Here is a 14,069-nt window from a genome sequence, read left to right on the forward strand (position 1 = left end):
AGGAGATTTCTATGACATCCATTTACTTTTTCTGACTGTCCATTTGTGACAGTTGCATGACAGTTACATTCTGCAGAATTTGATAAGAGCTCTTTAGATGTCACTTTAATTTAAAGCCAAGATTTTGAACAAATAAGTTATTTATATTCTTGATGTAAATTGCAATTGCATGCTGAGGCTTACTTTGCTCAGGCTATCTTCTCTGTCACGAAGGTAACTTTATTTAACTGTGTGAGAGATTTTTATGCTATCCTATATAGAAAATATGCTTACAAGCAAAAGGTATTGAGGGACGGACCTTTTCCATGCCTGGCTCCCCTTTTTGTTAGAGATCAGTTGTACAATAGCATGTGGAAGAAGGTGCTCCTTCTCTTCAGCACCTCTCAGTTTCTGGAATGATGGGCAAGGTGGAAGGATGAGGGCTTTTTTCGTGCTGGGTTTTGTGCTCTTAGAGTTCACTTAAAAAAAAAAACCAAAAAACAAAAAACTCATGTATTTTTCTGGAAGATATGTTTTAAAGAAACAGGACTTAAAAGTAATAACCACTGATTGTTAAACAGGGTGGCTGATGGTATGTACTTATTTCATTCTCTTACCATTGAGCAAAGTATTTACAATGCAGAAATCCCAATTTTAAAAGGTCGCTATCCTCATGAGAAGTATTAAAATAAATGCCAGGGTTCTCATAGAAGCTGCAGAAGGCTGTACTGTTCCTCTTCCTGTTTTGAGGCGCCTGTAATCTAAATGTAGAAAATGGGATGAATGGAAGCAAGAGTTGCAGAAATTGTGTCCTGTGAAATGGGTATTACTAACCCTTATAGTCATTCTGTTCTTGGAGGTGCATTATATTCCCAAAGGTATTTTGGAGTAATGCTGGGTTTTGTTTGGAGAGTAAAGCCAGTAAAAGGGCAGTGAAGAAATTGGCACAGAAGAGGTGGTGGCAAAAGAGAAGGATATTGGCACTGAGGAGAAGACAAAGCATAGTGCTTAGTTTTCTGCAAGAGCTCCAGTCCCAATATTTAAAATAGGAGCAGAAATCAGTTGCTTGACCTAATTTCTGAAAATTATGTCTTTGACCATATCAAAGCAATGCTTATGCTTTTATTGGTTCTGAACAGGATCAGCTGGGTCATTATTTGACTAGGAAAGTCCCAAAGATGGTCCTGAAAGAAGAGCTCAGCCCTGCAAAACGCTAAAGGGCTACTGTTTCTACTGGGGTTCAGAGCCTTAGCAAGCAGTCAAAGGTTCTAGCTTTTGCTCACAGGGTGATGTCTTGGCAGAGGAGCCGGTGTTTGTTAAATTAGTGTAATAGTTTGAGAAGTGCTGACTTTAGAGTCTCTGGAAACCCTGGGTCTTGAGTTACGCAGAGAAATGAAACTTGGTTGTATGTGTTGCTTCAGGCTTCTGATGGCTTGAAAACTAAGCCCCCAAATTCCCTGGCACTTACAAAAAGAATAGATAGGCTAATTGCCGTGTCTTGGCTAAATTCCACTGAGTAATTGCATTCAGCTTATCTAAATTCTTCTCTCTAGTTTGAGTTGGTTGAGATATTCTCAGTTTTCTTTTTTATGCTATTGTTTAGTTTTGCTGAGTGGTGTTAAATGTGCTGCTCTTCTTTGAACCTGAAATTGCTGTATTTTGGTAGTAACTGAAATATTCCAGAGTATGCTTATGGTTTACAAATTGCTTTGACAAGCTTAAAAATAGTCAACTATTGTATCATTATATTTTTATTGTGTTATGAGGAAATGGTTATAAAATATCTTGATTCTTGTTTTGAAATGTACTTGAATAGGGTATTTATGAATACTCATTCTGAGATTTTTCAGATGTAAAGCAGAAGATAGATCAAATCAGATTTTTATCTACATAAGATGTGGAGGTGCATTTCCTTAACTCAGTTAAGCTGGATTTGAGATGTACAGGATGTTATTGCTTTGTCTGTCTATCTAGTGGAGCAGTTTTGATGAGATGGTTGCATTACCCTACCCGAAACGGCCTCGCAGACAATTACCTTAGCTCCACAAAAGGCTAGGCAAGTCATGCATTTGTGTCTTAGCCCTGTTAGTTAAAATGGTTAGAAGTGGTCTACTTCCCCAGTCACATTTGAGAGCAGTAAATATTTCATGTATTTTTATAGGTTTTAGGCAAATTTTCAAGAGGGTGTTTTTGCTGTGTCTGAAATATGTATTGACTGTATTGACTGTATTTCATTTTGATTTCTGTATTGTTTTGCTTTTGTCTTACCCTTCAGTTTGTGCTCAAAGTTGGCAGAACTCCTCCTTGATGTATGTAGCTTGTGATACCGAATCAATCATTCAGTCAGTGTATTCCAACTGTGGTGGGCGATCAGGCCACCCTGATTGTGTTTGAGGTGACATTCCTGTGACTGAGGATCTCTTAGGTGCTATGCCTTAAGAGTAAACTGCATCTTGGAGGGCGGGGGGAGGAGGATAGGGACAGACTGTAGCAGGGAGCTGTCCTGGTCAAGTATTCTTTCTCTGATCCCCAGTGCTGTGCTGTCTGTGGGGTTGTGTGTGTGAATCAGCTGTTCCTTATTTTCATCTCTTCCCAGTGATCATCTCATTTTTCAGAAAAATGGATTGGGACCACTTATCTCCATCCTCTCTCACTCTCCCCAGAAAAGAAGAAACTTGGTTGCTGCTGGTGGTTGAAATAGAAATTTGCCCTTTTGTACCAAGTCAGCTGTTCGAAAGCTGTGCTTAACAGATTTTGGACTCTATGGCATAAGGCAGAGTGCAGCCAGCTTTTCTTGGGTAGAGCTTGTTTTAGAATCACGAGTTCGAGTTAGAATCAAGTTTCCTCCCTCTGGCATACTGATGATCTGGAAACTCTCAGCTTTGGCTGAGCCCAAAGCAATGAGGAGCAGAACCCAGCTGACAGACCTTCTCACAGGCAGCTCTTACAGAAAAAAGGCTTTAGGGCACTGTTGTCTGGGCCCAAGGAAGGGGATGTCCGTGCATCTGCAGGTAGTCCAGTGTTATCTGAGGTGGTTTCTCTGAGTTTCTGGGGAGACTGTGAAGATTGTGGTTGTCCACTGTTGAGAAAAAGATTTCTTTCTGGTGCCTGGTCTGTTGCTCAAGCTGCATCCTGGAGAACCAATGGTCTGAGTTTACCCTTCTTAATACCTAGCTGGGAACTAGCAGGGTTCCTAGCAGGAGCTAAAAATGCCCTCTGCATAATTGGAATAAACCAGCTTTCCTACTGTGTCATGGTGGAGATCCATGCATGGTTCGAGGAAGGGAATGTAAAAATAAAGCAAACCTTAACAACAAAAATATCTTTTTCATTTACTTTTGCATTTCATTCTGTACACAAAATTTGGAGGTCCTAATTCTGCATTCTCTCTCCTAAATCAATTTTTCCTCTTTCTTTTGACAGTACTGTAACAAATTGAAGAAAGTAGTTGGCAAAGGCCAGTATATGTTCATGAGCTTCATTTTTGAATCTGCTCTGCATCTACTCCTCGGTATGGGGATCAGATTTGCAGTTTAATAGCCAAATAAGTGTTAACATCCTTTCTATAATATAAAATAATGAAAATTCTCTAGTATGACCATAATTTAAGGATTGTATGATGGGCTCCTGGCATAGTGTAATAGCAAGCATAATCTGCTAATGAGGTGTTAAGTAGAAAATCTTCCCCCACCCCTGGGTCAGATGGAGTACAGAGCTAGAGACTGTAGACCTTGATTTTGCAGACGTGAAATAACTTCAGATAACTTGGCATTAAATATGAAGTATTATTTTTGACATTATAGTAAGTAGTACACATTCATTAATTGAGTAATTTGTCATATGTTGTGCCAGACTGTTTGCAGAAATATGCTGAGTAGCTGCAGAAACTAAAAATGAGTTTTAAGTGAAGATGACATTAAATTTGCAGGAAATAACTCTATAAAGCATGTTCTCTACCACTTCCTTTCGAACATATAGGAATACTAAGTAATGTTTAGGAAAGATGCATTTATATATTCTTTGAGACCACTGGTGCATTTTAAAATTAACAGCTGCTAATTGTATAGCCTGATTAAAAATGTGTCCCAGGTAACTGTTGTGGCAAGCAACTTTAAATGCATTGATTTTCAGTCATGGTTTTGTCCAAGGACTGATACATCTTAAAATATTGATGTGAGTAAATTTAAGCTATAGGAGCTGAAAGATGGTGTTTGGCTCCTTAGGATCCTTTAGTGTAAGGAACTATGTCTTGGCCTGTGTACTTATCTCCAGATTCTGATGGAGAGACCTACTACTGCTCACTTATGTTATTTGTAGCAGAGTTTTCTCATGGGGAAGAGTGAGATTGTTTTTGGGAGTGGACATACTAAGATATGAATTTAGTTTTGCATTTGTGTCAGGTGATTTAGAAGGTAGGGTTGTATGTTATTATTTCTGGGGTTGGCTACCTGGAGATTGAGATATATAGAGAAGTGATAAGAGCTTAGTCATGCCCTGGGATAGTAATGAATTGGAATAACAAAGGAGAGAGATTTTGAAAAATCAGAGTTGTAGGAGACTGAAGGAAGAACACTGCTAGAGCAGTGAGAAGAGAAAGGGGTAGAGAAAAAGATGACAACAATAAAAAAATGACAATTAGATATGTGAGAAAAAGGAAAGAGGGCACAAAATGGCTTTTGCAAGGTATGTTTTTAAATGGTTTACTTAGATATCTGCAATATTACAGTTGTGAAAAGAAGATAGATGTATCTTTATATAATGCAGAAATCATAATGTTAATATGTTGTATTGCTTTATGTAAGTAACGTGGTTGAAGTGTGTATTTTTGGGGTGTTGAAATGGATCTCTCTAAATTATCTAAACATTATCTAAACATTATCTAGTCCTTGCTAGAAACTTCTAAAACACTCTGAATCATGCATGTCTCTTGTCCTTTAAACCTACCCACTAACAACTAAAGACTTTATCTTTTCCTGCATTTCTTCTTCCATCCTGAATTTGTATTTACAGAATGGTTTTGCACTTGTTTGTGGGTTGTTTTGGTTTTTTTTTTTTTCCCCCCCCCCCTCTTTCAATTCCCATAGTGTCAGTTAAGGTACTGGAATTGGATCTCAGTCATCCAGACTCTTTGAGCAGGTTAGAGTTTCCCTTTTGTAAGTAAGGAATTTTAACTTTAACGAACGGGCAACTGGATGTAAGAGGTGAAGGGAAATGATGCACTACAAATGAAAAGCAAAAATCGGGAAGGTGAGGAAGAAGGAAAAGTCTAAAGTGAGGAAAAATTAAGAAGCCTCAGGCAACCAAGATGGCAGCAATATTGAAATGGGCAGGGGAAACAATCACTCATTTTCTGGAGAAAACAGAAATAAGACAAAACTGCTGGGATGAAAATGAAACAAGGCAAATGAATTGGCTTGCGCTATTCTAACAATTCTTTAGGATTTATTGTGTTGTACTGTAATTGTTTGGAAAAGGAACTGATAATTTTTGGTGGACAGTGATGATGTTACAAAACCTTAATTTATATGGCAAAGTATACTTTAAACATATCTGGAGATGAGAATTTTAAGAATAAAGGAGTAATAACTGAATGCTCATTTAGTTTAATACTGTGAAATCTATCATTTCTCAGCTGTTCATAAAGGCAATACTTTTTGGAGCTGATGTTTTGGAGCAATGTGGTGGTCGAATGAAGTTTCTCTTTCTTTAATGTTTAACTTCTGAGATGGTATAAACTTATCACTTGAGGCAGAGCCAATAAATCAGTTTGAGAAATGTTGTAAGTAAGCAGATCAGTTCTAATCAAATTGAACAATAAATTATATGAATAAATGTAGTTTTAAAAGATATTTGCTTCAAAACATGACAGTGTTTAAACAGGGTCAGTAGTGTATACAGAGCCATTGTACACTGTATAGGATCATGTATGTATTCAGTGTGTATGATAAAACAAGCATGTGTGATTATATATAAATAAGACTAGGACTTTCATGACAGGTATTTTATTTTTGTTTGAGGGCATGTATGATGACTGAAACTGGTTCCTAGTATTTTATTCATTTTTGTGGGATTTTTTTGCTAATGGAAAAAAAGCACAAAAGAGCAACGAAAAACTTAGTCTTATTGTACAACGTCTGTTTCGTTCAGTTTTTCTCCTGACAATCAGTTGTATTAATTATGCATGTTTGTACAGTGGGAAATACTCAGTTCTCATCTGTGATGGTGGCTCACAGGGTATATAATATTAATAGTAGCATAAGGTCATTGGCTGTTGGGAGACAAAACAGAGAAAAGGTAAGAACACAATTGATTACTGGGTGGAAGGGGATCAGGGTTTCAGTTTTCTTAGTGCAGGGAAGGGGTATTTTGTTTGCTGGACTGATCTGTTTACTTCAGAATTTGCTATTTTTTCAGGTGCAATTAAAAACCAACATTTCAAGTCAGTATGTAATTCGTACACAGCCAACAAACACCTGCCTGTCTACACTTGAATGTGCAGCTGTTGCTCTTACCATCATGGAAAAAAATAAGAGTATACAAGAGGTATGTAACTAATTCTAAATATTTGAGTTTTTCTGTTATGAATAGCACAGGGACAGCAAAATTAGATATTAATACTGCATTTGACAGTCCAAGTCTTAAGAGCCATACAATGGTTCTGTTCCATAGCAAACTAAAACAAGAGTGTACTAACAAAAGCTATTTTATGTCAGATATTTATGAACTCTGTAATATAGTCAAATTATTACAACTCTCCCCTGTGATGTTTCAGAGTCTGTACGCTCTTTCTAGGCTTATTCAACATTGCTGTCAAACCGTTGAGAGAACTTGTAACATACAATGCTCTTGACTTTATTTTGATATTCTTTTCAGTGCTTTAGATTCTGGTGCAGTATTTGTAGTCCTATATCAATAATGGAATTAGAATGGCTTTTTGTTATGAGGAGTGGTATGAAGATAAACCTGGGCAAGATTCAAGGATAAAAATCTTGCTTTGGTTATGTTTAAATTACCATTTAGTGTCAGATATCTCCTGTAACAGAATGTATTTGGTGTTGGCATGACCATCAAGGTTGAATGCAATGTTGAACATTTATCTAATGGACCAGTTTTACCTCTGGCAGCACATTTTGTATATGGAACAACAGATTAGTTATTGAAAACCACTATGTTCCCAACTTGTCATCTCAGTTACTCTTTTTTTCTTACACCTAGCCCAAAATAAGTAGAAGAAGCACTGTTGTGTGTGTAGCAGGACAAGTAATGCATGTGGCTTACAGGTATCTCTTCCTGTGATGGTTTTCCTAAGTTCACTTGATGCTTTTACTGCAATATTTTGAAACAACTTACCATAAACTGTGTACATGGCATTTGTAATATGCTGAATTGCACTAATATAACCTGTTTTCGATATACTTTTAACATTTCTCTTTGCTTATTTCTTAACTGTAGCTTATCAAAAGCTACTGTTTTATGTACTAGTTCGACAAATTGCATGCTTAGTTGTTGTCATGTGTAGAATTTACCTATTGTACTCTCATGTTACCAAAGCTGTTTTCACTCTAAGAGTATGGTTGGTATTTCGTATCAGCAGAAAATACTAGTAAAGTTAGCAGAGATTATAACCTATAATCGTTCTGTTATATAATTTTCATGAAGCCAAAAAAGCATCATGTTTTTTTAGTTGGTTAGTGAATCACTGGTACTGAATGGTGTGGCAGTCTGTGTTTGGAGTGAAATTTTTGTGCTGAATCTTGAAAGCTTTGTGCCTCTTGACTCTTTTGTACTTCTTCCTAATGGTAGATGAAATCTAAAGCAAGTTTAAGTCAGTCTTTTCATCCTACAAACTCTACATTTTATTTTTATATATGTATGTGTGTGTGTATATGTAGGGGGTGTGTGTATATACACCCCTGCGCCCCTTAAAACGATGTATTTCATTTGAGTACAAAATAGAAACATTTAAGTTTTCTTTCACAAGTTATCTTGTAAACAAGTGGCTATGCAGTCTAATAATGGGGAGTAGAATTACTTTAGTTACTATCAGAAATTCCCAAGAGCCTCTAACTAATACAGGTTTGGATAGAATTTGTTTGAAAGGATGAATATTTCCAAGGTTTATGGAAACTTAAAATTTTGAAGTTAGCATCACTAAAGTTTCTGTTCTTAATTAGGATTTTCAAATCCTAAACTGTCTTTTAAGTTTACAGGTGATTTGCTTAGCTGAGATCTGGATTTAAAATTACTGTCTGACAAATGAAGTTGAGAATGGCTGCTGTTAGCAGACCACTATGTTAACTTTTTTAGATTCTATGATTCATTTCCGTAGTATCTTTTGTTGGTTTCATGATACTGGAGTCAAATAACTCTTATCTTTTTAATAAATATTTTAAAATGATTTTGTAAAAATCAAAGCACAGCAAGATGATCTTTAACTCTCAGAAAACAAAAGCCGATGCAATTCAAGATGGGCAATTAAGTACTACTACATGGAAAGTACTACGTTTTTCTTTGCAAAAGCTACACTGCAGAGTCTATCTGAATATAGTCTGCAAGCAGACTGAAGATAAACTGCTTTTGTAAGCCTGTCCCACTGATTGCCAGAACCCCAGGCAAGGAGTGCAACCCCTGGCTTACATCTACATTCTTACTAACCAGTTTACAGCTGTCTAGTGTGATTGGAGGAATTTGGAATGTAGCAGTACTTAAGTTTATTCCAAATTTAAGAATGTCAATGTTAGAGCATTTTTAAAAGGCTTATAAGAGTAGTAGTCCAGAGGGGTCTATAGAAAGAGGTTGAAAGCTCATCTGTGTATTCACCACATTCTAGTATCCACTGCAGGTGTTTATATTCTTCTCCATCAAATAATGAATGTTTTGGTACTTGACATCTATCCATTAAAATAGTTCCCAGGGCAAAAAATTGCTTGTGCAATTGGCTTAATGTAGAGTATACCATCCCTTCCTCTTTTTTTCCTCTAGCAATGCTACTTCACTTTGGATTTTCAAGGATGATGGGAGAATGCCATAAGTGACAGTCTGCCTTGTGACACAAGAGTCACCTCAACACTAAATCGATTGTCTTTAGAACAAAATTGTGATGCAGTGTGTGGCCATACAGGAAAATGTGGCTCAAACTTGAAATATGGGTAAAGAAACTTTCCCAGCAACTTGTATACTTCTATAACAGTGCTGACATTATATGCTTTTATGCTGAAAGAATGTAGTTATTTTAAAAGTCAAAAAAAAGTTAAATGAAGAAATACATAAATCCCACTTTAAATTCAGTATTTAATTTTTCTCCTTGGTGTGCTAGGACGATGTTGGCATACTTTTCCTTCATCAGGGCTGCTATCTTATTCATGCCCAGGATTGAATGCTTCCTTAGTGTGTACAGCTCCCTGTCTTGTACTCTGTTTTGTCCCGACCACTTGGTATTTGGTCCAATCCGCTTCTCAAAGACAAAATTGTCAGCTTTCAGAAGTGCTTCTACAAATGTTGCAATACCGCAGTTTCATAAACCTCAGTGAACTCTTAATAACCTCTCTGAATTAAGTTAGGATTGCTGTTCTCCAGTGTATAAAATGGTGCATTGAGTTCCAGAAAAATGAAAGTTAAGAATGACCGATTAAATTGGCGCCAAGTATAGCTCACTAAGCTTTTGAGTGTGCATGGAGTCATGGTTTTTGATTAAACTCAGCTCCTGCTGATTTAGTTTCATGTGTGATTGCTCTACACATCTGCACATGAGGCCAAATAATAAGCCATGCAACTAGAAAATGAAGAACCTTCAATTAGGAACCACTTGAGATAAGTTTGTTTAATTAGTCTTATGTGATATCACTGGGGGCAGACAGGGATGAAATCCAGTCTCCAGGATAGCAGCCCAGCTACTTTGAATGTGAAACCCTTCTCTTTCTAAAACCTTGCCTTAAGGTGTTTTTATGCAATCACAAAGAACTTAGTTATTTGTCTTATTACTGCTTGTTGACTGAGTCATGATAATTGATCATAGTCCATTGCTAAGGTGAAGTAAAACCCTAACTTATGTTAATGCAGCTGGGGCTATAAGATGGGAGTAAGGAGGACTGAGAAAGGAGTAAGGAATGACAGCACTTGTACGTGTCTCTGCTGTGTGGCTTTTAGCATGTCTCTTATTCATTTGTGCCCTCTGTGGCCCCACTGATTTTGGACAAATTATATTTAATCAGTTTTTTAATAGTGGTCCTCAAATACAAAAACTGAAATAAGCGATTCCTCTGTCATGGTTTACTAAGAAGTTGAGTCTTTTTGTCTCCCCTGTTTTTCTGCAGACTATACTCCGTCCACTTCAAGCTTTATGTTCTTTCCAGCTTCAGCATGGCGCCCAGATCCACCACAGCAAGGAGCATCTTCTCAAAAATGGCATGTATGACAAGCCCATGCCAAAGAATAAACGCAAACTCAGAAGAATGGAACTTTTGGTAAATAATGTTAAAATCTAGGAAAACTATGCTGATAATACAAGGGGATTTATTTGAAGCTAGCAAATGAATGAGCCTGGATTTAATCCAAACAGCAGTTTTTACTGGACAAGCCTTTTCATTTTGCAAAAGGCCGGGTGCCTTTGTTCAAATGTTAAAAGATCATTCTTCTTATTTCCTATAGAAGAAAAAATTCTGAGAATAACTTAGAATTATGCTATCTCTTGGGTAAAAAATGTGATGCTCAATATGACTGGATAAATATACTTTGGAGAAGCTTTTATCAGTACTGAAAGACAAGGAATTTGAATGTAATGCAATGGTAAGGCTCCAGCATTAAAGAGTATTGAATTTCTACTGAAAATTTTAATATCTAATTACAGTAGATTTTCAAACTGTAATTCCTTATATTATTTAGTTCACCTGAATATAAGGCAGTATTTGTATAGTTTTTTAAACTTTGAGACTTTCATTTCTTACACTATTAAAATTTTTTTGTAAATTTATATGCATCTTACAATGCTGTCAGATTTAGTTTGTCTCTCTGACTTTAAGATAAGCCCATATATATTTTTGCCGGAATCTGAACACTTCTGATTCAGATTGGGGGGGGGGGAGGGTGCAGGGGAAACTGAATGTAGAGAGATGATTATTGTAATTACAGCTCAGGTTCCTCACTTTTTACTTGTGCAAAAACTGTTTTTATCTGCATAGGGAAGGCAAGGTATGGATGATATACCAATACCTATCTTATGACAATTATGCTATTAAAGGGATTAAACAAGCCCAATGTGAACAGCCCATTCAGAATTATCACTTAGTGGCAAATGATTATTTCTGGATACAAGCTGCTAACATGTTTGCAGGTCCATTAGATTAACATGTGTTATTTAATTAGTTTTTCTCTTTCATCCAAAATATAACTGTACTTCTTCCTAATGGCAAGCACTAGCAAGCAATAGAATTGGGTATGTCTGTGAGCTCTGTGGAGTGACATTTTATGATCTGAAGAAGAAGAAAGGTGAAATAAAGGCTTTGACATTCCTTCTTTCATGTTCATAAATGCCTCCTTCATGAAACAAATTAAATGCTTAATATTTGTCTTTACTATCAATTCCACTCTATGTAACAGTGTAGAACTAATCAGGTTCTAATTAGTCTTAGACCACAAAGATTTTAATTGATGACCAGCAAGGAAAGAAACTGTACAAGTGGGGGTGTAAACAAGGCTCACTAATATATTAACTTGAAAGTATTTCTGCAGTTAACAGGAGAGGTCAAAATTAGGTCAGAGATTAGCTAATAAGTTTTAGCTAACCCTGAGCTGACAGTAACCTTTCGTTTAGGCATTTGTCTGGCTATGTTAGCAAAGTTTATATAACCTTGTTCTTCTGGGCTAGATAAATCCTGTATCTTTCGCTCATATCAGTAAACCCGAATTAGTTTTGACAAATCTGAAGCAAACAGTCTAATGTGATTAACTATAGCGTAGATGCACTCTTCATTGGAACATAGGAAGGGCACAGTTATTCTTGTAGTGGAGCGCAGCGCAGGAATCGACATGCTAAAGTTGCAGTCTCGTGCAACTTGTGTGTGCGCAGGGTTGTGTGTGTGATGCTGCCTCCTGCTCCAGGGCTGACATGGCTGGTGCTGGGCTGTGAATCTTTCCTCCGCGCTCCAAGACATGGTATAGACATGTCCAAGCATCGCTGATAAAGGAAACCAGGGTATTGGGCTTTATCGTTAATGCTACGTTTACCTTTTTAGAAGAAGTCCATGTTTAATGTTGTATCTGTTAATTTGGTTTGCCTTGTTTTAAACCCATCTAGAACAACAGAGCATCCTTCAGCCTATGTTGTGAAGGATATTTTCCTAAACAGAAGGCAAAATATGTCTTTACAATTTGAACTTGTATTATGAAGAATGAAAAGAAATTTATATTACTGCCTGGGCATCAGACATCTGCAAAATGCCTTAGAATTACAGGATCAAAAAAAAGTTGTCTTAATTGAGTTACAGTCTTGCATTAAGTACTTTTGTGTGCACAATCTGTGAGTTCAGAGGTTTCATGTCATTGAGCAAAGGGCAAATTTCACAGTACTCATCTAAGCAGCCTTTACTAATGTGAATAGTCTTCATTGAGGCCGTTCATTATTTTCTCCTGTAGTTAACAGGATTTGTAGTATTGCAGTGTTGGACACAAGGAAGCCTTTAGTTGCTAATTCATTATGTTGTACAGTACCAGAAGATCAATCAGTATGCAGTAGTTGCTGAAGGAATGAAAAATAATTCACTGTTAATCTCCAGGCATTTTATTTTTTTATGATTTTTGCTGTCCCATCTTAGCAATAATAGAATGACCACATAGGTGCAGCACAGTAGTCATATGAAATTCAATCTCACATTAAGGATTTGTTTGATGCTATTAAAAACACAAATTTCTTTCCTTACTTTTTAGTGGAACTTGTGTGGCTTTAAAAATATATATGCAGTAGAAAAATGTATTTAAGAGTTTACAAAGTGTTTTCAGGTCTTTTGGATTTGGGATTTACCTCTAAATTATCTGAAAGGAATGGGTGCTCCAAATTCTGATCTCTTTGAGAGAGGTCGTGTTTGAAGAAGTAGCACTCTTTGCAAGCGTTTTCTTTAGAATGAATTTAATGAGCAGCTTTATTTTGTGCTTTAATGGTCAGTCTGTTTCACTTTTCACTTACTGAGAGATTAATGGATCAAAAGCAGCAGTCTGACAAGATACTGATTAAAAAGAATAATATGTTTGCTTTTAATATTTGGTCCTTTGTCCTTGTCCACTTTGTACTTCCAAATACTGAAATCTGCCTTCCATGTGCTACTGTGTCATGCTTTGGGGAATGGTGACATGGATTGGCTTCTGAGCACATGTAACAATTTTGCAAAGGAGGGAATTCTAAAATCTGTGTATTTTTATAATCTGTAAGACGAAGTTTTTAAAAAAAAAAAAAAAAAAAGAAAAAGAAAAAATCTTTCAGATTAGAACATAAAAAGCTTTTGTTTAGAAAGCCTCAAATTAAAAGTTAACTCTGGCCCAGGACAAGCATAAATTTCTTTTTATCTTCAGGATTTTACTCTCATTGCTTCATAACCCTGTTAGAATTCCAGCTAGAAGATGGTGTTGAAATACTACCAAGCAATTTCTTGTTATTAGTTTTCTGTTAAATCAAAAAAAGTAAGTGTTTAACTGACTTCAGAAAGGGCAAAAGTTATTTTTAGACTGAGGGTTTTCTTAGCCTAGGTTAAAATTGTTCATGTTTGGGTTTTTTTGAGTTTTCCTGTTTTTAAAAGCTTAATTAAAAACTGAACTTTTAAAGGTGTAATGGCTCATGTTTTTCCTTTGAGGCTTGTTTATTGTACCTACATACATGAATGCACATAAATTACGTATGTTTTTGCTTTGAAGCCGTAGAAGTTTTAATTTACTATGATCATATGCCACTGCTTCTGCACTGAATTGAGTTTGTTCACATATGCTGGTATCACAAAGATGTAAGCCCAATCTGATGCTGTGCCTTTTTTGCGCCACTCACTTGAGTAAGGAAGAGACATGGCTCCTCTTGTGCCGTTCTGAAGAAAAAGGTTCTGTTGTTATCC

General features: G+C 36.4%; 1 protein-coding gene across 3 annotated transcripts in view; it reads left to right on the plus strand.

The window, feature by feature from the left end:
- LOC112992390 (tRNA-uridine aminocarboxypropyltransferase 2) overlaps nucleotides 1-14,069 on the plus strand; it is a 110,122-nt gene that overhangs the window by 77,058 nt on the left and 18,995 nt on the right. For 2 of the 3 annotated variants that reach the window (XM_064501376.1, XM_026115409.2), the window contains 2 exons: nucleotides 6,394-6,522; nucleotides 10,293-10,442. In XM_064501376.1, coding sequence (XP_064357446.1) covers nucleotides 6,394-6,522; nucleotides 10,293-10,442 — 279 coding nt within the window. Of the gene's footprint in view, nucleotides 1-6,393; nucleotides 6,523-10,292; nucleotides 13,796-14,069 lie in introns of those variants that run through there. The other variant, XM_026115410.2, reaches the window with a different exon arrangement.

This window comes from Dromaius novaehollandiae, chromosome Z, assembly GCF_036370855.1.
Source record: "Dromaius novaehollandiae isolate bDroNov1 chromosome Z, bDroNov1.hap1, whole genome shotgun sequence".
In the NCBI taxonomy this organism is placed as follows: Eukaryota; Metazoa; Chordata; class Aves; order Casuariiformes; family Dromaiidae; genus Dromaius; species Dromaius novaehollandiae.